This window comes from Vidua chalybeata, chromosome 13 (assembly GCF_026979565.1).
Source record: "Vidua chalybeata isolate OUT-0048 chromosome 13, bVidCha1 merged haplotype, whole genome shotgun sequence".
NCBI classification, from domain to species: domain Eukaryota; kingdom Metazoa; phylum Chordata; class Aves; order Passeriformes; family Viduidae; genus Vidua; species Vidua chalybeata.
In genome coordinates, this window is record NC_071542.1 from 13,139,531 (window position 1) to 13,164,169 (window position 24,639).

At 47.3% G+C, this 24,639-nt stretch overlaps 1 protein-coding gene across 2 annotated transcripts in view; it reads right to left on the bottom strand.

Moving 5' to 3' along the window:
• The window catches only part of ACAN (aggrecan), a 46,553-nt gene that overhangs the window by 2,777 nt on the left and 19,137 nt on the right, over positions 1-24,639 (bottom strand). Inside the window, exons 2-15 of one of the 2 annotated variants that reach the window (XM_053955085.1) lie at positions 22,309-22,385; positions 21,420-21,791; positions 20,590-20,764; positions 19,934-20,061; positions 19,058-19,351; positions 16,808-17,347; positions 16,136-16,310; positions 15,607-15,734; positions 15,193-15,486; positions 14,840-15,031; positions 11,528-14,719; positions 3,480-3,593; positions 648-806; positions 217-299 (exon numbers count right to left, since the gene is read on the bottom strand). In XM_053955085.1, coding sequence (XP_053811060.1) covers positions 217-299; positions 648-806; positions 3,480-3,593; positions 11,528-14,719; positions 14,840-15,031; positions 15,193-15,486; positions 15,607-15,734; positions 16,136-16,310; positions 16,808-17,347; positions 19,058-19,351; positions 19,934-20,061; positions 20,590-20,764; positions 21,420-21,791; positions 22,309-22,378 — 5,916 coding nt within the window. In that variant the 5' untranslated portion in view covers positions 22,379-22,385. The remainder of the gene's footprint in view (positions 1-216; positions 300-647; positions 807-3,479; positions 3,594-11,527; positions 14,720-14,839; positions 15,032-15,192; positions 15,487-15,606; positions 15,735-16,135; positions 16,311-16,807; positions 17,348-19,057; positions 19,352-19,933; positions 20,062-20,589; positions 20,765-21,419; positions 21,792-22,308; positions 22,386-24,639) is intronic. The other variant, XM_053955086.1, reaches the window with a different exon arrangement.

Genomic DNA, 24,639 nt, shown 5'->3' on the forward strand with positions numbered 1-24,639 from the left:
GGGTTGCCAGCACTGCCCCTACACCAGTTATTTCTGTAGTGATGCTGCCTGGAACCCAACCAGCTTTTCTAGAGGCTTGGAAAAACCCTGAGCCCTGCAAAGTTTACGGTTGCCTCCACTCAATGCCCAACCCAAGCACTCAACATGTAAGCCATGGGGCCCTTCCCACCACCCTGAAAAGCTGGTGCCAACTCGTGCCGTGGGCTCCAGGCTCACCAGGGAGTGCCCGTCAGACCAGCGGAAGTCGTTCTCCACAGCTCTGTCACTGAGGCCAATCCATTGGTAGTCCTGTGCATGACCTGGAAGAGTAGGAGGGAGAGAAAAGAGTCATGGCTGTCCTACACATTGCTGGAGGCATTTCTTTGCCATTTCAGCTGTCCCTGGCTCTGGAGCCTCTGGTTCATTCAGCTACCTCCCAGTCAATATTCCTGATGCCCTTTTCCCTTACCTCATGTTTGCCCAGCTCCCTCCCCACTCAACTGCCATGAGCATGGGTGCACCCATACAAGGATGAGGCTTTGTCAGGATTCATAGGAGCACCAGTGGGGCAAATGGTGGTTTTTACACTGCTCTGGATAAATCTGCCTGTAGAGTCAGAATCCAGTGGTTGGATCCATGCTCAGTCTTAGGCTGCCCTCAGCACTCACTGTTCACAAATTCTTGCTCCTCTGGGGTGATGATACTGCTCAGGTGGGCTTGATGTTGTCGGCATCTGGTCTCTGCATCCATCCAAGTCTCTCTCTCTTCAAAGTGCCTGTAGCAATGGCCCTGGAACTTGGTCCAGCCTTCCTCACAGTTTTCCAAGTCTGAAACACACAGAAGAGGGATGAAAAGGAGTTGGTGCATGTGTCTGAAAGCTTTCAACTCACCTCTTAGCAGCTCATGCTCCCATGGCATGGGACAACACATGGTCATTTTCACTAAAAAGCACACCCTGACACTGCTGTCTGTAGGAATTCCCTGGGAAGGTTGTCAGAAGGCATCCAAGACACACAGAGAGGGCAGCCTGTGTGAAGGCCCTGTGTCTGCAGTGACACAAGCAGTGCTACTAGAAAGCTTGAATGATACACACTTATTCCTGTGTAATGTTCCTGAAATCTGCTTTTGAGGAACTGACCAAGCAAGAACACCTCTCTTCCCACTTGTGCTGTCCTGCAGAGTTTTCTTGCTTTGGAAAAAAACCCTCCAAACCCTATATCCAGATGTCCAGAATCAATGCATATGTGTTGAACGTGAAAGAAGGGGCCACCAGGTGTGGGTGATTCCATCACTTGGTGTGATTCTGGAGCTCTGGAGGAGAAACAAACCAACCAAGAGGGGTGAAAAGCAGTGGAGACAGAAACTTACCACAGTGGAGAGAGAGAACTAAGTCTCAATGAAACAGCTTAGAAGCTGCTAAAGAAGTACAAACATTTCTCAGCTTTTCAGAAGATGTTTTATCATCTGAGAAATATTGAGGAACTGAACACATTTAAGAAAAAATAAAACCACAGATGGGGGAAAGTAGAGACAAATGGAGAAACCACCAGGAAAGACCTTCAGCAGTTCCCACACAATGCAACACCACACATCTGTCTGCTACATGTGACTGAAGGAAACAGAAAATGAAATGTGTTTAATCTCAGCCTTTCAGTTGCCTGATCTACCATCCTTTCTCAGGCCCCTGCTGCTCTGAGAGTGGTGGGCTTCCATGAGCCCTCATGCCTCTCTCCCTTTTCAGTAGGGTTTTCTGTACTCAGTTTCTTTCTTCTTTGTTAAACTTGGTAGGTAAAAGCACTTGTCACTTTCAGTAACAATAATTCCTCCTAATCCACCTTTCTGGTGTTCTTCCTGCTGGAGATTGCACTCCATGATGGCACTTCATAGATGTTGGAGTGGTTGGTAGTTATTTGAGACATTAAAAGCATTTCCTGCTTTCTTCAACAGATCAAATGGGTTATCTGGAAGTAGGTGAAGCTCAGAGGATTCTTGGGTTTTGCAGGCAGATCTCTTGCAGAAAGTTAACCGAGAACTCGCTCAGTCTTTTGAGATTAAGACTTTTTCCCATTATCTTTAATGGCATCCCTTGTCATCACAGACTGAGAATAGGACAGCACATGATAAAGAATCTCAGCAGGCCATTTTCTAGTAGAAAGGCTATGCTTTCCTACATAATTTTTTCTTACAGGTAAATATGACAGCAATTTTATTGGAAAAGACTGATGAAAATCTTGTTCCCTGCTAAGGACACTTTCATGGTGACAAAAGGGACTGTCTGTGTGCATTGTTCACCTACAGTATCCCATTGTTCTTGGACACCAATGGCAAGGATGGTCTGTCTCATGGGAATATGAAGATTTACATTTCCAACAAGTTTTGGGGAACTGGTTTCCTCTTGCATCTCCCAGGTATCAGAGCCCATAATTCAGAGAAAAGAGAAAATTAAGTCTGGCTTGGACAAAACAAGATCATAAGCAGTTACAGGGTGGAGAGTCTCTGGCTGGATAACAAGGATCTTCAACAACAGGTATCATGGGTGGGTAAATCAAGAACTGGTGAGGTTGCATTGGAAAATTGATGCTAAGACAGCACAGTTCCTGCCCAGAAGGTTCAATGATCCTAAGCCTGCTCCTTATAGTCTACTCCATGTTCATATTGGAAGCAGAAAGAGATGCAGAGAAAATCCAACATATATTACCACTACTCATGCCAAGGTGAGGAAGATACTGCAACCTTATTTCTCTTTTGAGTAAGGCAGGAGAGCTTCCCCTCATCTAAGCTGACAAAAGTTTGGATTTTCATCAGCTTTGAGGAAAAAAACTCTTCTCCTTTCCTTGTAGAAACAAGAAGAAGTATTAGTGCACTAATTTTGATGGAAATACAGGTTGCTTCCCGTTTTCTCAAAGATACATTCCCTGCTGATTTTGCCACAGGAAGCTACGTTGTGGAGATGACAAAAATGTCATGCTCTGTCAAATCAGTGGAGATTCCTGGAGTGAATGATGTGTCTCTCAGCTGCATCTTCCCCAAGAGAAACACAATCATTTTTCATGGCTCAGTTGAAGCATCCTTCCACGAAGTTCCAGTCTAGCAGAGAAAGTTTGCCTGGGGTGAAGATGTACTCAGAAAGTTCCCTACTGTTACAGATGAACAGAATGACCCTTGGCCCAAGAGAGAGCAACTTCCATGATCAACATTGTTATGATCTGTGTGGAACTTCACCAGAGACACTTGAAAAAGAGAAAGCTGAAGAAGACACCAGAAGCTCCTGCTTAGGAATCTTAGAGGACACGGTGCTGTGAGGAACAAACTTATCAAATTAGGTACTCAAAAGCCTCAAAGCTTTTCCCTTGTGTGTTTTAAGCTGCTGTTAGAGGTTAGCTCACTGAGATGAGGCCAGCACTGACGGGAGCACTGGGGATCAGCTCTTTTTGGGGAGTAGCAGGGGAACAAGGTGGTGCAGCAGTTAGTAGGATTAGCTGAAGCCAGGGAGGCCGTACCGATCTCACACAGGTCCCCTCCGTAGCTGGGAAGGCAAAAGCATTTGAAAGAGTCGATACCATCAACGCAGGTGGCTCCATTCAGACAGGGGCTTGAGTGGCACACATCGGTGTCTGCAAGAAATCAAGGGCTTCCATTAGGGCTCTGGGAGGCAACTCCACCAACAGGAGAACTTGTTTCCTTGCTTGTGTAGGAGGGAATATCAGTTGTTTTGGGGGGACTTGGGAGGGTTGTATTTCACAACATACTGCCACTGCTGCTGGAAGAATGAAGGCAAGAGACCCAACCCACCCTACAAGGAAGACATTGGTTTTGTGATGGTTGCACACCACTCTGAAGATATCAGAACAAAGCTCAGCAGGATGTATCCGAAACACAGCACTGGCTGTGGTAATTCCTCCTTGTCTGCTGCCTCTGCCTGATGCATCAAACATGTAAACTTGTGCCTGTGCCTCCACCAGCTAAAGGTCTATGAGGAGGAATGTGGAATTCTTCCGTAAGTGATAGAAACATACTCAAATAGATCTCTGTGTCCTAAGCAGCATTCCTGGTTGTCTGTCCTCACTAATAGTTTCTTCCTAATCATAATTTAGATGAAGTTCTGCGTCAAGAAATCTCTTCTCAGTGAAAATGAAGAAAGTGCAGAGAAGAAAAGAAGTGGGTTCAAAGGTGGTTCAGAGGCCCTCAGCTTTTTCTCTTTGAGGATCTTAGGCCTGGGTATGGGTGCTTATTCCTTGGGGAGGGATACTGGAGTGCAGTGACATTTTCTCCAGACCTGTCCTCACTATGTGCTCTTCAGGTTGTGATGAAGATGGAAGAAGTTGGTACATCTTTTCCAGCTGTGGACTCCATCTTGGTGGAGAGAGCATTGGAATCAGAAGAAGGGTCATTCAGAATGGAAAGATTTCAGATATATTCAACTCAGAAACAAGGAGGAAGACTAAGGAAGGAAATGGGAACACATCCATGCAGATTGGATTAAATGATGGCTGGTTAGATCATCGTGTGAGACAGTGTTTCTTTCACACTCAGGAGAAATGCAAGGTTTAAAAGTGATGACTCCATGCTCTTGTGGCTGACAGGGTTAGTGAGGAAAGATTCAAAGGTAATAAATATACTGGTTGTGGCAATAGCAGAGCAGAGCAGCGACTCCCCAAGATCTATGTTCATCTTCTGACTGGGGTGTATTTGGTTGGGTATTGTTTTCTTGGAGCTGAGGCCCAGCTGCTCAGTGTCCCCAGGCACAAGAGAACAGATGGGCGTTATACTCCCTGTGGCTGTCTAGTGACTCAGTGGCCAAGGTCTGATACGTCATCTAAAAGCTGACATGTTCTGTAATGTGCCTAAGTGATGGAAAAAATCCTTTCTGACCTTGGATGGTAAATCTGTGTGTGCTTTGGAGCAAGGAGATTGTCATCTTTACTCTAGGCTGTGAGCAGTGAAATCATTCCTCAGATGGCTGATGAGCCTCTCACTCCAGTTTTGCAGATCTTCTCTGAGAGAAGGAATTTTTCACTCTGGATTGCACTTCTAAATCTCATGGATGCTTTTTGGATTTCTTTGTTCACTGCAAAATGAAGATAATCCCTGTTTCCATGATACTAGTAAATACTTTGAGACTTTCCAGAGCAAAATGGGAGTCACAAGCCTAGAGGAAGAATAGAGGAGCTGAACTTGGCTGAGTACTTCTTATTAGTCACACTTGGAGTTCCTAGATGATAGAGAGCATAAAGAAAAACGAGGCATCCTGAGGGGTGATTGCAACTCAAGAGGCCCTTTGGGCTTCTTCAACAGCAGTGGCAGCAGAAGTTCATGTTGATTCCAGTGGGCTCCAGCTGAACATGTAAGGAAAGGCTTTCCTTCATTCGTCAGGCTCCATGAAGTGGAAAGAACAGTGCAGAAGAGGGAGGGAAGCACTCACAAGAGCTAAAGCTGAATGTTTAGCAGTGGATAATGAGCCTTCAGCTGTCTTCGGCCATGTGGAATAAAACTTGGCGTGTCCAAGATCTCTTCTGAGATGCAGGAGACCTGCTGTGTGCTGCCATCCCTGGTCTTGGAGGAGGGGGGAGCAGACACACATTGCCGCAAATTTCCAGCTGGGAAGTAAGTCAGGAGCAGAGTTTCCTTTTACAGATATTGCATATAATATGGTTGCACATATTATATATACAGTAAAAACAAATCTTTTATTATAATATATATGTTACATATCTCTCCATACATATACATATATATTTTTGTATATAACATATAGAGAAAGGGTGTGCACTTGTAGGTAATGTTGGAGAAACAAACATCAAATACAAGTGAAACATAGACAGGTTTTTTTTTCCCCAAAATTGTGCTACAAATGGCTGGAGAGAAGATGATTTAAACACATGATGATCATAAACACCAAACTCCCCTTCAGCCTGTTGGGCTGATTCAGAGACCCTCTCTCCATCTAGATGTAAAATCACGTCACCAAGCTGATATTAAAAAACTCAAATATATCTGTCAGGTTGGAGAAAGTGTTGCTGATTCTGATCCTTCCAGAAAATCTGGATCTCAGAGGTATTCAAGAGAGGTCTAAATTGTAAATTTGGCAGTGATGTTGCCTCTGGAAATCCTGGCAAATTGGTTTGTGGGTGTTTCTAGGGTAAGGCATGTAAGCCACAAACACAATTTACAGGAGGTGAGAACTCCATTAAAAATAAAAATCCATCTATCACACAACACTAAGTGTTTTTTTTTTTTTTTCCCATAGCGTTTTATATGCTATAAATGTGTCTATTTCCACATTGTTTAGAGCTAGATGAGGTTAGCAAATTCAGCCATCTGCAGAGCCTGCAACACGCTAGCGAGGGGCGAGCCCCCACCTCCACAGCGCTGGCTGCCAGGTACCTTGACACTCAAGGATTTAGACACGAGCTATTTGTTTGCTTGGCTGAGCAGTCATCCAAAAAGTCAGCTCTGCTTTGCGATGCAGCTCAAGTGCTTATCAGCTGACAGGGAGACAAGACCACTGCTATTATTACCCCGAGCTAACAAAGGACAGCGATAGTCGATAGTCGAGGAATGCAGAAGGGAGGCAGCCCTCGCTTTCAAGAGCTGCAGATGTAAAACAAAGACGGGAGAAAATGCCTCGCGGTGCCAAGAATAGGAAACCCAGTTAGAACATGTTATTAACTCACTTCTTGAGGATAACGCAGAATTAGCAATTCTTCTTAAGAGGATTCATACTGCACTTAATATTGCCCAGAAGTTGCAAAAATTCCCCAATTCTACTGTCACAACAGTTTCTATTTTTTGCTACTATCATGACCCAAGGTCTAACTTTTAGATGCCTTTTCTTTTCTTTTTTCATAAACCAATTACAACAAAATGGACAATGTAAACCAGGTCTTGCATCTGGAAGATGTAAACTGTTGGCTGGAGAAAGCAAGGGGAGTTACACAGCTGCAATGCAAATTTGAGTTTGTTCCACCATTTTCTTCCTAAGACTTCTTCTCCATTACTAGATATACACTATATTTAGTCAGAATAATTTTCTTTTTATGCAACTAAAAACAAGAGAAGTATTCTTGTCATCGCTGCCCATGGTAGGGGGAGGTCTGAGCTAGATCATCTTTAAGGTCCTTTCCAACCCTGACCATTTTATGATTCTATGATTCTCCCAATGCCTTTGAAAAAATCTTTTGTACTAGATCATGGAAATTGGAAAGAGAAACCTGGAAGAAATGAAAGAAAAATAGATTGGTCCTGGTTTTGCTCAGAAGGCAAATGGTATGTAAAAGTGAACATGCAGTGTCAGTGGTGAGAAGGAAATGCTTTTAAAATTCTTCATCTCAAGCTGAGACAACAATACCAGAAACAATGCTACCATTTCCTAAAACAGTGCAGTCTGTGCATTTCTCTCCATGGCTGCCTATATGGAAGATGAGCGAGAATATCCATTAAACAAGGTCATCTTTGTGTTTAAAACAATTACTAAGGAGAAGCAGCTGGTGAACAGAGAGGATGCTGTCACCCAAACCCTGAACAAACTATAGTTTCCCTGAAGCTGCGAGTAACAGGTTTAGTAATATATTCTATGATATTTGTATATTGTCCTGTTTTTGTTCTACAGAGCAGAAAAGGTCAGAGAGAAGGGCAAGACATTTCAGGATGCCCAACACTGCCTGTTGTGCTTCTCACCCTTTCTTTATAGGCCTCCTTGTAAGTGCAATTATCCAAACAGGGAATTAGAGACCAACTAGATAATTATCTCCTAGAGATTGGGGGGAAAAAAAATCCAGGTAGAAATTAAATTTGCTTTTCAGAGTCTGCTGGGAAGTTAGAACTACTGGTCTGATAGCTCAAACATCAAAGAAAAACATTGGAGCAATTGTAGGGTGACTCCTGGAAGAAAAGAATAGGAAGAGTTGGGGAAACCAGTTCTCTCACATTTTAAGTTAAATGCCAGTATTGAGCATTACATAGCCAGCTACTGACTTACAATGAGCAATTAAGTAATTAAAATAATTAACTACACTAATTGAACCAAAGCCTCCATGCAGCAGAAGGGGCAGGCATTGCTGTAGCCTTAAAAAAAATATTTTACTAGAGACCAGGAGTTTCCAGGAGGACTTGTTGATCTGCTGGAACCTTCAATTTGTCCAACACTCTCGTGGAAGAAGAGGAAGAAGAGGAAGAAGGAAATTTAGATATCTCTGTTTCCAAAATATTATGTGTAAAATACATGGATTTGTAAATAACACTAGTCCAAGGCTGTAGGCTACCTCTGCAGAGGAAGGTTTTGTTTAAGCAAATTAACTTGTGATGCAAAGCAGACAGTGTGTTCAGGAGACATCAAATCACCTGCTCAGCCACAAAGGGTCTGTGCCTCTCAGCCAGGACTGGGACCTCCAACTCCTTGAGAGCATCATTTGTATTCCACATTGGGTGAAACATTCTGAATCAGGGGAATATTTTCTTGGCTTTTTTTCCTGCATGATTTTCTCTGGACCAACAAAACTCAATCCCTTGGACTTCCAGGTTATGAAGTATAAGGAAAGCCCATTAAGACCTTTTCTCATTTGTATTCTAACCTTCTGCTGTGTGGGGCCATAGGCAACAGACTTCATGGACTTGTTTCACCAGACACAAGCAAAACTTCACATAAAAAGATGCCATTTCAGCACATTTCTCTTCCCCCCCACAACTGGAGTGAAGTTTTAAAGTCATTGACTGGTCTCAGAGCTCCAAACCACAGCCTTTCACTGAAGTGCCAGCATGTTTTTTCAGCTAATAATTATTTGCCTTCAAATGCTACCAGAAGCAAAAAGACCTGCTGAGTTGGCAAAATCCTGGGTGAGGAAGCCAAGCCTATGGACAATTCTTTCAGCTTGTGGGGTTCCTGTCCTCATGGAGGAATCAAATGCTGACTAAAGACATGTACATGCACAGCCTTCAATTTGGTTAAACACTAAAACATACTGGCACTCCAAGTGTTAATCTTCAGTCTTCTGGCTCTGGCTTTTAGAGATACTTTCAGGCTCCAGCAGAGCAGAATAATATCATTCTTCTTAAATCATCCCACTAAATAGACTGCTGGATCTAACTGGAACCCTCCAACAACAGGGCCAGAGGGCAAAATCCACATTTCTTCCTGTCCCTCGCTCTAAGCTCCTGTAAAGCTGAACCAGCTTCACCTGTGCTTTAATGTCAGTGAAAATCCACTGCACTGCATGGGCCCCCATTGCACCCTACAAACCCTGAGCACAGCACAAGGCATGCACATGGAATCTGACAGCTTTTGCAAGAGCTAGATTTCAAGACTGGGAATCTTCAAGTGGAAAGGCAGCCACAACATGGGAAACGGCATTTTGGGATCCAGCCTACCGTTCTTCCTTGTAGACTTCCCATGTTCACAATCCTAGAGCTCTGTAAAAAGTAACTACCCATAAAAGGAAACCTAGGATTCCTTTTCTTGTTTTTTTTTTTTTCTTTTTTTTTTTTTTCTTTTGTCATCTCTTTGCTGTAATTCTCTAGAAGAGGTTTGCCTTGTTTTAGGGGTGTTCTGAGTTCATGATCAACACTTCTTTGCCACCTGGATGAGCTTCCTTCATACCCTGACTGGGTCTGCATTTAACTCTGTAGGGACATTGTAGTAAAGTTTACAAAAAAAAAAAGTGAAGTTTTACCCTAGAATATCTTCCCTGGTGGGACTACCAGCCAAACACATGTGTTCAAGCCCATTTCTAATTTATAATGTGTACAATTAAACTTCATGTAGTGGTTGCTTACCTCTTGCTGTCTCCTGCTAAGAAACCCCAGCTGCTACATTGTCCTCTCTGTGACTTGCAAATGTACATATTCCAATTTCAGAACATTTTTCAAGATTCTTCACACATGAGCTGCTGAACACATGGTTTTCTTTCAAAATACTTCACAAAAATGTTGGCTAACAAATGACCTGAGGAATCTGGCAATCGCCTTGTGGTTAATTTTTAAAAAGAAAAAGCAGTGGAATAAAATCCATAGTTTGGGGCCAATTTTTTTTAAAATTATTTTTACTAAGCCTCACTGTCTTCCTTCCTTCCTTCCCCTCAATGCTGCCTTTGCTGGCTTATTTTTGTCTCTGGGTTTGGACGTGGCAGTGGGCACGACCCAAAAGCAGAGCCTACTTTGACAAGAAGGGTTTTTGGGTCCATAACTCCTGTACCACCCTGTGCTGTGCCAGGCTGGTGCAGTGCTGTGGGAATGACCCTGCTGATCTGCCCTCACCCACTCCTGCAGCATCCCCAGGGCAGCTGCTCAGCACGGGCAGAGGGGACCGCAGGTGTGCTGTGAGCAGGACTGAACAAAGGTTTGTGATTACCTGTGCTCGCAGAGAGAGAGGGCAGAGAGAAATGCAGTGACTCATTGGAAACACTCTGGGGATGGAAATGACGTTAGAAACCAGGCTGAGCTTCACAAAGCCCTGCACTTACTGACCCTTACTGAGTCCAGAGCTAGCTACTCTGAATGGTTTAAATTGACCCAGAAAAGCATTTTAGGAGGTAATGTGGGAAGGGCTAGAATTGATGACATTTTTGCCAGAAGGAAGTGAGTAAAACTCTTTGCACATACATTTTGTACCATACTTAAGCAACGTGTGGCCTTACAAGAACATGTGGCCCTCTGAGAACTGAGGACATGCAGGACATTCATACAACAGCACAAGCACTAATGGCTTTCCAATGAGGCTTGTCCCCAGGTGCCAGCTCCTGATGGCAGCAAAGGGAAACCAAGCTTTGTCCAAGGATGCTGCAGGACATCCTGCATTACCAGGACTGGGCATCTCCCTTGGCCAAGAGGCATAATGTTTTGCATTTTGTTTTTTTTTTCCCTCTGCTGTGCACTGTTGCTTTCACAGCACACAACCTCTTTTCAGGAAATGCTCATCAGAATGCCAGGAGAGTGTTTCCACCATAAGAGGTTAATCAGGCTTAACTATTTTGTCAGTTTGTACTTGGCAACAAGGGGGCCCAACCAAAGACAGAACACTAAAACACTAAAAAGGCAGGGTGGAGGGAAGGGCATTTATCAACAGAGCTTACAGAAGCTAGTGATGCTCTGAGCATTATCTCACACGTTTATCCTGTTGTAGCTGCAGAGAGCAGAGGGTGGCCACATGCTGAGCAATACTTGGGGCTAGGCAGCAAGTCAGCCCACCATGGAAAGAGAAACAGAATAGGACTGAGATTAGCAGCCCATTTTCTCTGACTTCTCAGCTGCGTGCAGGGTGGAAAACTCTGGACATGTAGAGGTGGCACTGAGGGACATGAGTTAGTGGTGGACTCGGCAGTGCTTGGTTAATGGTTGGACTCGATGATCATACATGTCTTTTTCAACTTAAACAATTCTATCATTCTGTGATCATGACCTGTGGAAAACCCCATGTTTATGGCTTTCCATCAGAACAATGTTCTGCTCAAGTCTGCTTCTGTGTTAATGTTCTCTGCTGTATAAAAACCAAAAAAAGTGACAGCTATGCCCCTCCTTCCCATCCACAAAGCTTTCCCTTCCATATGAGACACATTACCTTCTGTAGTGGGTCCTAATGTGTCAATTGCTTCTTGTGAGACTTGGGGCAGGGCAGCAGTGGTGGTGGCCAGCAGATGGGGGCTGTCTGGAGCAACAGCTGTCTCTGTCTCTTGTTCTGACACCACAGGAGGGGAAGGCTCCATTTCAAGCTGAGCCTCTTCAGGGTTCCTGAGTCCCTGTGTTGGTTCAACATCTGGAGTCCTGGTACTAATTACAATGTCTGGGACAGAGGTTTCCCCTGAAATGCCTGCGATAGAGTGTGTCACAGCTCCAGATGTTGTGTCAGGAATCTCCTTCTCCTCTGGAGTACCAAAGGGCTCCCCGCTGCCCAAAGATGTGGCAGCTGTTTTGATGTTAGCAGCAGGCAATGTAGATGCTTCCCCACTGGTTTCATGGACTGTGGATGCTTCTATGCTGATCTCAGGAAATGTCTCTCCGCGGGCTTCTTGACTTGTGGGTGCTCCTATTCTAATTTCAGGAAATGCAGAAGTTTCCCCACTGACTTCTTGAACTGTGGATGTTTCTGTGAAAATTTCAGGATAGGCAGATGTTTCACTCCTGGCTTCTTGACTTGTTGGTGTTTCTATGCTGAACCCAGGGAATGCAGATGTCTCCCCACTGATATCATGGACTGTAGAAGTTTCTATGCTAATCTCAGGAAATACAGATGTCTCACCTTGAGCTTCTTCACCTGTGGATGTTTCTATTCTAATTTCAGGAAATGCAGGTATTTCACCACTGCTTTCATGGATTGTCGAAGTTTCTATGCTGATTTCAGGAAAGGAAGACATATCCCCACTTATTTCATGGACCGTCGAAGTTTCTATGCTGATTTCAGGAAATGCAGAATTTTCCCCACTGGTTTCATGGACCGTTGAAGTTTCTATGCTGATTTCTGGGTAGACAGATGTTTCACCCCTGGCTTCTTGATTTGTGTATGTTTCTATTCTAATTTCAGGAAATGCAGAACTTTCTCCACTAATTTCATGCACTGTTGAAGTTTCTATGCTGATTTCAGGAAAGGCAGATGTTTCTCCACTGGTTTCGTGGACTGTCGAAGCTTCTATGCTAATTTCAGGATAGCCAGATATTTCACCCCTGGCCTCTTGGCTTGTGAATGTTTCTATTCTGATTTCAGGAAACGCAGACGTTTCCCCACTGAGGTCTTGGCTTGTGGATGTTTCTATTCTAATTTCAGGAAATGCAGATGTTTCCCCACTGATTTCTTGTATTGTCGACGTTTCTGTGCTACTTTCAGGAAATGCAGAGGTTTCCCCACTTGCTTCTTGACCTGTGGATGCTTCTATGATAATTTCAGGATACCCAGATGTTTCACCCCTGGCTTCCTGACTTGTGGATGTTTCAGTGAAAATTTCAGGAAATGCAGAGGTTTCCCCACTGATTTCTTGAATTGTTGATGTTTCTGTGTTAAATTCGGGAAATGCAGATGCCTCCCCACTGATTTCATGAATCGTGGATGCTTCTATGCCAGTTTCAGGAAATGCAGATGTTTCACCACTGATTTCATAAGCTGTTGATGTTTCTAGAGCACTTTCTGGCAGTGCAGATGTTTCCCCACTCAGTTCACCGGATCCAGAGGCTTCACCACTGGGCCCCAAACTGTAGGGAAACGTGACAGTTTCCCCGCCCAGTTCTTGTGATACTGTTGGTCTTGTCACCACTTCTACTAAATCAGAAGTGACTAAAGTGACTCCTGGAAGCCCTGAGGCTTCCCCACTGATATCAGACACCGTTGAAGACTGTCCACTTAGATCTGTGGCTCCATAAAATTCTCCGCTGATGTATGGGATTCCAGATGGCTCTTCACTCAAGTCTCCTGCCCCTGAAGGAAACCCACTACTCTCCACAGCTCCAGACCCTTCTCCAGATAGTCCTCTGTCACCAGAAGTAAATCCACTGATTTCTATCACCCCAGATGGTCCTTCTCCCACTTCTTGTGCCACTGATGTCTGTGTTACAACTTCCACCAAAGTGGTATCCACAAGAGACACCGTGGGAAAGCCAGAGGTGAGTCCACTTTCCTCTCCAGACAGCAGACCACTGGTGACATCAACTCCAGAGATGTCTCCGCTGCTGTCTGTCACTCCGCTCGGATATCCGCTCATCTCCAGCACTCCAGAAACACTCCCACCAAAGTCTACATGCCCTGAAGGCTCACCACTGATGTCTAAACTCCCAGATACCATGCCTGATCCATCTTCATCTCCTGAAGGCAATCCACTGGTTTCCAAAGTCTCTTTTGCTTCTGCTCCTGTAATCGGCGATGTTGTTGTCACTTCCTTCAAAGTGGCATCTACGAAGGTAATGCCGGAGGCCTCACTGCTTCCCTCAATACCAGAGGTAAGGCCACTTAGGTCCACCAGGCCACTGGCCTCATGTGTTCCAGATGTTTCTCCACTGGCATCCAGTCCTGAGGCCAAGCCACTAAGTTCAGACCCTCCCGAGGACAGCCCGCTGAGCTCGGGTACCCCAGAGGGCTCCCCGCTGGGCTCAGCTCCTGAGGGCAAGCCTTGGATTCCACCACTGCTGTCCCACTCAGAGGATGGGAACCCTGACAGATCTCCTTCACCGCTGACTCCGATGGACCCTTTTCCCTCCTCTTGCCGTTCTGTCACTGCTGTTACAACTTCCACTAATGTGGTATCCACGAGAGAGATGGTAGGAAAACCAGAGGTCACTCCACTTTCCTCTCCAGATGACACACCACTGACTAACTCAGTGCCAGAGATTTCTCCACTTGCTCCAAAAGGCAGCCCGCTGCTTTCCACTCCAGATGGCATCCCACTAATTTCTGGTATCCTTGAAATAGACACCGATATCTCCTCCTCTGCAGAAGGCAGGCCACTGATATCAACAACACCAGAAGACACACCACTCAGATCTCCTGAGGGCAGCCCACTTTCTCCAGGTGGGAAGCCACTGGCATGCAGGTCTACCGACGGTAATCCACTCTCTCCAATGCCCGAATGGTCTCCACTAAGTTCAAAAACTCCAGAAGTTGGTTCTGTGCTTGTATCTGGAACTCCAGGAACCCACCCGGATGCTGAAGATTCACCACTGACTTGATGCTCTCCAGATTCTGTCACCTCCCCTGACACTTCGCTGACGGTAGCATTGGTACTGGTTTCCTCTGGTACTATGGTAGCTGGAGGAAAAACAGATGGACTCACTGGAAAAGAAAGAACAGACAAAGAGAAGGAGTTGGGAAAATTATTTATACTTTGTGAGGGTCCCAACCCTACACTACCAGGCCAGCACGACACAAGGTACAAGGAAGCTCTGAACCCACCTGAGAGCAGTGACACATCGGTTGGAAAGACCTCTGTACCCCAGGCTGTCTGATTCTCAGGTTGAGTGGCAGACTCTGTCTCCATGGTCACCTCCTCCCCCGAGGGCACCCCCTCCACTCCAGGGATCACTTGTGTTGCCAGCACATCTTCAAAGAAGGGGGTGACTCCCTCCTCCTCCACAGGAGGCAGAGCTGGAACAAAAAGGCATTGGAGGGAGTTTCCAAAAATTCACAATCCAAGATGCCGCTGAAGTGCTTCGCTCAAACCGCCACCCCAACATGCCCAGCCTCCCTTTTGAAATCCCTTTCCCCCAGGAGACAGGTTTCTGCGCTCTGCAGGGGTGGGAGGGTACCTCTGAAGCAGAAGGCGTGGTGCCGGGACAGCGGGTCGGGGAAGCCCGTCTGGTTGTGGTGCTGGTACAGGGTCCTGACGCCCGGCGCGTCCCCCCCGCAGGCGGGCCGGGGGCTCACGATGGGGTAGCGCAGGCTGCCGTCGGCCAACCAGCCCGCGTAGCACCTGTCCAGGCCCTGCTTCCACGCGGCGTGGAGCTGGCCAACAGAGGCCAGCGTGGCGTTCTGGCTCTCGCAGTACTGCTGGGCTTCTGGGAAGGTGAACTGCTCCGGCTGGGTTGCGAAGAACACATCGCCTGAGGGATGGGAGGGAAAACACGGGTGAATCCCTGCATCCCAGCCATCTGCAGACAGAGGCAGACGTGTGGGGCACGTTTTTGCTCCACAGCAGTGCCCAGGGACAGGGGAGGATGTACCCTTGAGCCTGTCGATGTAGCAGTACACGTCGTAGGTCTCCGAGGCGGGGCGCATGCCGTATGACTGCACGCCCGGAGTGTTCTCTTTGTCTCCTATGCAGTTATTCCGGGGATTCACAATGGGATACCTACCAAAAAAAGGAAGAGAAGAGGTAATCCAAGGTCAGCCTTATGTAGCCAGGACTGAAGAACCTCAGTGTGCTTGGGAGCGGGACATGAACTCTTCACTGTTTGAGGTCCTCAGAGACAAGTCCACTTACAGCTTGAGACAATAAATACAAATTTCCTGCTGCTCTTCCTACACACCAGGAGGGCTCACTGGTGCAAGATGTATACACAGGTTAGGAAATGAGAGGAAAAAATGGGCAAAACACATCTACTGGCCACTGAATATCACAGCCTGGAGAAAATTTTGGGTCAGCAAAGCTTTCAATGTTGATGAGGAGAGCAGCAGGACAAACCAGAGTAAAGCCTCAATGGCTGAATAGCCATTTTGAAGGGTGTCTTCCCCAAGTCAGTGTAACTTTACCTGACTGTCTGGTCCCGCAGCCAGCCAGCATCACACTGGTCGAAGCCAGCCTCGTAGGCAGCCTGGAGCTGCTGGGGGGTGGCAATCACGGCACTGTTCTCCAGGCAGGCCTTCTGGGCTTGGACAAAGGAGAAGGCGTACCTGCTGCTGGCTGCACGGTAGTGAAACACCACACCTGGGGGAAGAGAAGCTGTGGTGAGACAGCAGGTACAGGACTCCCCTGCACTGAGATGTGTGACCAGAAATGGTCTTCCAAAAATCAGTGCAAGGACTAGGCCCTCTCAAACTCCTTTTGATGGAAATGCCTCATTCATGGAGCCCTGATGCCACTGAGGGTGATGTTCTGGGGATCTCTTTAGCCCTCCTCTAAGGTCTTCTTGCCTTGACTTTCCCCTTCCCTGGAGTCAGGTGGATATGGGAGAGCAGAGTGTGACCACTGCAGCCCAAGCATCAGCCAGCTGAGCCCTGGTCAGCACATGATGGGGTGGCTCCTCTTCCCTCCTGCCCTACTGTGATGGAGGTGCTCAGCCTGTCCCTGACCCCTAACATGCCTGTGCACCTCCAGGGACCTGGATGCCCTCTGAGATGGCAGAAACTCAGGCTTTTTTTCAGCTGAATGGTTACCTCTAGAATGAACTGGCCTTCAGGCTTCTTGGAGTCCTGGTGCCTTACCTGTGGGGGAGATGGGCTGCTCGGGAAGGTGACCAGCACCGGGGGCAGCTGTCACTCGCACAAGCTGATCTTCCACTGTGAACGCTGAGGCAGACTCCAGTCCTGGTGTGGCAGTCACCCCCACGACCTCTTCCACCGAGCTCACCTCTGCTGTTTCAGTGGTGCTAGCAGTGCCAAAGGCTAAGGTGGTGATGGCAGTGCCTAAATCTATGGTGGTGGCCTCTTCAGGTACAGTCCATACTGCTGTGACATCCTCCCTGGTGACATTTTCCTCCTCTGTGGCAGCTGTCTCTACTGTGACAGCGGTGGTGAAGAGATCGGGCAGGGCAGTGAAGCCCTCGTCCAGCCTGGTGGCAGTGGGGGTGATCTCAATGGGCTCCAGGGTGGCGATGCTGCCGCGGGCCTCTTCCTCCGTGGCATTGTGTGACAGAGGCAGCTCCACCTCGGTCTGGGTGACAGTCTGGACAGTGAAAGCGCTGCCCAGCTCGCTCCCTGTCTCGTCGATGAACTGCCCTGGGACCAGGCTCTCAAAGTCGTCCCCTGCATCAGGACACAAAGCAGCAATCAGGGAGGATAATGTCAGTCTGATGAGGTGAGCTGCCCTGGTGCTGCCTCCAAGAAGCAGCTGGGTATCTCTGGCTCTGGGAGGATTAGGGAAATCGTGACAGTTTGGTAAAAGAAATGGTTTTACTTCCTCCACTGTGGCTCTGTACAACGCCTCAGCACGGAGGGCATGTGACGAGGCACTGAGCCACTTCGTGCTCCAAATCTGGTTAATCAGCGGAGACATTGCCCTCGCTCCTGCCAGTTCTCCTCCCCGGGAACACCTTGCCCATATCCAAGTCTGTACTGACCCCTAGTGCCTGCTGCAAGGAAATTAAGGTGGACGGAGGGAAGTCGGTGAGCTTGGATAACCTCCACGGCAGATCCGTCTGAGCCGTGGGAGAGCCTGAGCCTGGATCCTCACACTCGGTGCATGAAACCTCAGCAGGATCACGATCACCTTCTGCTCTGCCCAGGCAGAGACTTGAGAGCTCATCCCATATAAACATCCTAACCCACTGTCAGGACAGCCAAGGCCACTTGCTGTACCAAACCCATTGAAACAGCTCCCACCTTTCCCCTTCCAAATCACGTTCCTGCCCAAGTCACACCCCTTGGATCTAGGACAACGTGCTTAACATGACACTGAGCAGCTCAGTGGACAAGGACACTGGTTTGCAGAGCAGCATGAAACAGAACTGTGAGGGCAGGTAAGGGAGGGATGGATCACATCTTGGATGTGCAGCAAGGCAGCTCTTGGCTGGGGAGGGGAAAAGTATGAGACAATGCCTGGGTTTTCCCTCTAATAATGCTTTTCCTGCTCTATTTCCAATTCCATTTTACTGCTGGTTCATTTTAGGCAGTATCTTTGAGATCTCCATGGATTCAGAGATTTCTGTAAAGCTGCTCAGAAAAGGACTGACCATATGCAGCAGTTTCTGAGGCAAACCCTGAGATAATCAGAAGGCTGTGGCTTGGTGGACCAGTCTTTAGCTTGTCCACATAACTGGGTACCTCCATGGGTCTGGGAGATGTTTCTGGGCGTAACAGATCTGATCATAAGGGTTCCAACACATATTTTAAAATATTGTTATTTTTTTAACTGTGGCACTCCTATATGAATGTTGGCCTCTGGTTGCCCTGAAGAGACAATATATCACTGTGTTTTCCCCTCTTCTTGCTTCAGGGAGAAGTATGCAGTTAGAAGAAAGGGGGGGGGGGCAGCTGGGATGCTCTTCACTTCCTGGGTGCAATTTTAATCCACGATTCCCAGAGACTGCATCAGTCTCAGATTTATCCCAGCATGGAAACTCAGTCACACATCTGTACCACACCACATCTCATCACTACACACATCTTCAGGGTCAGACCTGCTCTCTTTCTCCTTCACTTCCTTCTCCAGCATTCAAAGTCTTCTATATGAAGCACCTGAGCTCTGCTTCGTGTCTCCAGAAGAGCTTTAAAAGCAGGAGGGTGTGGGAGGACTGGAGAGACGTGGACTGTGTTACCCCCACCTCCATGTACAGGTCAAGCAGCCTTCCTACCTCAACACGAGCAGAGGACTTAGTCATTTGCCAAACCTGCTTTCTCCCCTCTCCTTTTTTTTTAAAGAAAACCCACCACCAAAGAAGCAAGAGGTTGTCTCTGGCCAGGGAGCTCCTCTGTGCTGGTGTGCAGAGGCGCTGCTCGGTGCCCCGAGGCACTCACCGCTGTAGCAGATGGCGTCGTAGCGGGAGTCGGGGTGCGGGTAGCCCGTCTGGTTGACGTACAGGTACACCGTCCTCACGCCCACCAGGTTGCCCCCGCAGTTGGGCCGTGCTCTGGAGATGGGGTAGCGCACGCTGCGGTCGGCCAGCCAGCCCGCGCTGCACATGTCCATGCCGTCCTTCCAGGCCAGGTACAGCTCTCCCGTGGTGGCCAAGCGCGCTCCCAAGCTGCGGCATTTGTCAAAAGCTTCTTGGAAGGTGAACTTCTCCGGGGTAGTGGCATAGAAGACTTTGCCTGTAATCACATCATCCATTAGCACAGGAATTGCCTGTAGATTTTAATCCCAATTCCCTTTCTGTCTCCCTCCCACTCATAAGACTTTGGATAAGATGAAGACTCCTGTGTATTAGAGCTGAAATGCAAGCCCGTGTTGGTGACTTTGTAAAGACCAGAAGAAAGTGAGTCTTACAGACCAAATGCAGATTTGAGCAAAACACACCACACCAGCTGGAGACACAGGGCGAGAGGGAGATAAAGGACAATTGCAGTTCTGTTGTGCCAAATATTTCAATGGATCCCTGTCACAAGCATGAATGATTGATGCGTCTGCAAGTCACACACTCAAATGGCTGACCAGGCAGGATGGTGTGGACTCTGGTGGAGATTAGATGGACTCCACCCTCAGTGCTGCATTAGTCATTTGACATTAAAATTGTCCAAGGTCTAATAAAAAAGACAAGAGAACATCTGGGCTGGCCGGGGTATGTGCTTTTCGAGCTTTAACCTGTCTTTTCTCTGTTTGCTGTTGTCCAGTCTAGGCATGATCAGGGCTTTGGCTGCTTCTGTGTCTAGTAACAATAAAAGGGCCCAAATCACCTTGCATTTGCTCTGCATAGCAGTAAACATCATAGGTTTCGTCTGGCTCACGGACACCGTAGGTCCTCACTCCTGGAAATTCATCCTTGTCGCCATAGCAGCGCTCCCGGGGCCAGTGGATGGGGTACCTGAGGGAGAGATTGTGGATAAGGAGGGGGGGGCAGGATCCTGGCAGTCACAGAAAGCTGGGAGGGAGCTGCAGAGCACTGCCCAGTGTGGTGATTTATGGCTTTTCCCAGGTTATGGGAAAGGGAAAGGATGATCTGTTGTCCTGCCCTCCCTCTGAGGGTCCTTGGACCTCTGACCAAAGACATCAGGACAAGGTGCCTCCCCAGTGAGGGATGCACAGCTCAGTCTGGTTGAGCCAAACTTGTGCATCTTGGCACAACACTGGTTTTGTTCAGGGGAGATGGAGGATCAGGATGAAAATATTGTCCAGTCAGTTGTCACCACCAGCCCAGGAGGACAGTGGTCACTCTGCTTTCCTACTAGAGATTCACCTCCAGCAGAGAAAGGTTTGTAATTCACCACCCCCCTCTGCACACCAGCAGTTACAACAGCTGAGATTTAGCAACTGTTTTCAGTTGTTGGCTTCATTACAGGAGTCCTTCCCTAACTGCTGCTGTGGCTTTCCCTTCCCCTGCCTGGCTTCTCACCTGACAGTCTGATCAGCCAGCCAGCCAGCATCACACTGCTCGTAGCCATCCTCGTAGGCAGCCTGCAGCTGCTCGGGGGTAGCAATGACAGCACTGTTCTGGATACAGGCCTGCTTTGCCTTCTCAAAGTTCAGGGTGTACCTTGTGGAGATTGCTCTGTAGTGGAATACGATGCCTGGAAAAGACAATGGACATCACTCACAATCACCAGCCCCTTGCCTTCCAGAAAAGGCACAAGAAAAAGGCAAAATTAAACCTCATCCTGTAGAGTCCTGCAGTGGAAGCTGTCTCCCTGTCTTATACAGAAAGCAAAAACCATAAAAAAGAGAAGGATTGTACAAAATCCTTTTGTTATTTTATCCACCTATTACTAGGACAGGCTTTGCAATATGGCAATGGAAATTTTTGCAGAACAGCCCAGTTCTCCAGATGAGGGCATCCCATCTCCTAAAATGTTTGGAAAAAATTAAAGGTCTGATAAGGGCCCTGTTCCAGCTTTACCCGCTTGAGTAATAGCCCAGTGTACCCAGTACCACCTCCTGCCAAGGATGTCGTCTTGCTGCCTCTGTAATTCACCTTCTGCCAGAAGAGACATTTGCTTGCCATATTCTGCCATGACTAATTTTACTGGTTTGTTTAGTCTGGTCCTAGCCTGCTGAAATAAATGCTTGGCCTGTGGCTTCTCCACCCATCCCCTTATCTGTGACCTGAGAGAAAGGGCTTATTCCTATGAGGAGAACACTGCATTCTCTGCCTGCGTGCCTCTTCCTCCCTTCTGCCCAGGCCGAGCAGCAAGACACTGAGAGAAAGGAGCAAGGGCAGGATCCCACCTTTCACTAGGACCTCTATTGTGTCTTGTCTGTCCTCAATGCCGTACATCACTTCGCAGCGATAAATCCCGGTGTGGTTGGATCTCAGCGCCTTGATCTCCAGCGTGGCATCCGTGGGGATGGCGGGGTAGTTGGGCAAGGAGATCACCTCCCTGTACTCGCTGTTGAGCCGGATCTTCCCACCCGTGGCCACCAGCAAGACAACTTCGGTCCCGTTGGAGAGCTTGCTCCATTTGATCCGTGGGGTCAGCATGACACTGGTGTCCTGCTCCTCTGGGATGTTGAAGTAACACGGGATGTTCAGGGAGCTTCCCAGGATAACACGCAGGGGAGACTGCTCAGGTATCTTGACTTCCAGGCCATCACTACTGTCTGCCAGTTCCCAAACAGAGCAATGGTTACATCAATAACACATGTAATACAAAATACCCCATGTTTCCATGTGATCCAGTGCCTGTATCTGCTGTGCAAACCTGTACCCACATATTCAGACTTTTTGTCTAGTCTAGAAAGGGAAGTTGTGGCAATGACCACTGCACCATGGCTGCTTTTGAGATTTGGACCAGTGCTGGATGTGGGAATGAAGGGAACAAAGGGCTCTGCTGCAGCCTAGCTGTTGCCCACACTACGAGTTCACACCTGGTAATGTTTTAAAAGGGAAATGCTGAAATTCTCTTCGTTTCCCCACAAGTCTGCAGCTATCTCCCTGGCTTCCCAAGCACCGGAGCAGTGAGAGGCTGTGGCACAGCAGCCATCCAAAGAGAGGAGCCTTGTGTGTGCACAGCACAGGCCTTGGGCACGTTTATCTCTGGGGGCTGCCCATCCATGGGGATGGGAGCAGAGTGCAGCACGTGGCTCAGTCCTGCTTTGCCATGCCCTGGACACGTACCTGAGAGCTCCACAGAGTCGGCTGCGGTGATGACTTGCAAACACACAAACACTAATAGTAAAGTGGTCATAATTTACCTGCAAGAGACAACACAGGGAGAATGGATTTGTGTATGTTCACAGGCAGCTGGGTGCTGTGGATGCTGCTGCAAGGCAGTGCAATGCTTTCAGCTGCCCCTAAAGCCTCCTACATTCCTCACACCAGCAGGGAAAGCCTGTCCTTGGGGAAGGATTCTGCCCCAAAGGGCTGCTTGCTTTGGGACATCAGTCCATGGGACAAATAAAGAAGATGCTCTGCTATGTACAACAGTCTGAAGTGTTTTTATACACCACTTAATATATTGCTTTCCCACTCTCTCTCTTGTGATTCAGTCTTACCTATGGAGCAGAAAGACAATTTTACAACAGGTCTTCACACACCTGTTACGTATTTACTCAAGAGGGACCATCACATCCACTAAGCCTTTGTCTCAGAACAGGAGCTGTTCCTCACTGGGCATTCCAAATCAAGCCAGCACTGGCTCTCAGGCCAGATGGTTGGAAGAATTTTCTATTCCTTAAAATGCTCTGAAGCAAAAATTGCCCTCTGCATGGGGAAAAGTAAAATGTTACAACTCTTTTCCAAAAAAACCTGCACAGAGAGCCAGCATATCCTCAAGTGCAAATTGATCCAGAACTAATACAAGAAATCCACAGGATACAGTTTTGGGCATCTTAAATCCACCCTAAATATATCTTCTTGGGATCCCTCAATTAGTCAGAGCAACCTGATTCTTATGAAGGCTTCAGGAAAAGAAAGGATCGTCCTGCTGACATTGAGTGACAGAAGCAATATAGGGAGGCCAGCTAATTTAATCCTAACTGGATTACCATCCAGTATAATATCATGCCGTGTTAAATCATCACAAAGACTCGAGTTGGTTTCAATATTTCAAATAAAAAACAGGTCCTCTGGCAACCCAGCACCGTTTGGCATCACTTTTCAGCCCTGACTCAGAAGGAAGGACCACACCTACTGAATCACTGGAGTTTCCTTTGAGTTCTGAATATTGGCTGTTTCACTCCTGTGATCTAGAAAGATTCCAGATGACTTCACCTGACAGGTAACATTCCAGGTATATGCCTACTGGACTTGTAGAAAACTCCATTATATATCCACACTGGCACAAGAAAAGGTCAAAAATAAGCCCCATCCTGTACAGTTCAGCATTAACCTTTCACCTATGAAAAAACTGACCTCCATGCACTCATTCATTTGAATCTGACACACCACAGAACCTTATCTTTAGAGAAGAGAGACAGCTCCACTGGCAGAAAATAGGAGAGAACAGGGATGGATCACACTGGCAGAGGAGTGTGGAGACTACAGTTTGCAGCTGTAGGGCTGAACAAGGTCGAATGGAGATATCCCATTTTCTGCTGTTCATGGGAATAAAATTCCAGGTAAGTGCTAACCTCAGGGAGAACTCTGGGAGCTGTACATGTGTTTGGGTGTCTCTCTGGTGAGGGGTGATGTCTGCACAAGCATTGTATTACAAACCTCCTCTGCAGATGTCAGCTGACTTCACCATTTCCCTGCAGGGATGGGCAGTGCAGAGCCACTGCCCCTCTCAGAGGAGGTCAAAGAGTCTGGCAGCCAGCACTGGGGCAGTGGGCTGTGCCCACAGCATGGGCTGTGGGGGCAATGAAGGGTCTTCTGCTCCTCAGTAAAGCAAGGGGAATTGGAAACACCATCTGCCACTGACAAACAGCCTGAAATCAGCTTGGCCAAGCAGTACCCAGGAGTCCTTAAAGAGCTGGCTGAGTGAGCTGCTGGCCCACTGATGCTCGTTCATAATCTCTGCTGCAGCGCTGGGGCAGGTCCCAAGTACTGAAGCTCTGAGTCCAGTCAGCCAAGATACACAATGATGAGCCTCATAAATACGTGCTAGTTTGATTGACATAATTTCCAGGCAAAATAATGGAAAATTTGATACAGAGTTCAGTTCATTAAGCACTGAAGAATAGATGTAATACTAATCTTAGTTAAGGCACTTGTGTATAAAACAGGTGCTTCCAGCCTTTTATTATTTGGCATGATTCTAAGCTTGTTTGATAAAGCTGCCTGCATGGCTGCAACACAATGTAATTAGATTTTGATAAGGTTTGAATTTTTCAGGGTTCTGTGATATGAAGATGTGTAATGTCAGTAGCACATCCATTAAAATGGCTTAGCAGAAGCCAGGCTGGTGGCTCCCTAATGGGATCCATCTGAGGGACCTTGAGGGAAATATTTCTAATGGCCATCTACAGGGGTTGGTATTAGATCCAATGGGTTTCCATACAGACTGCA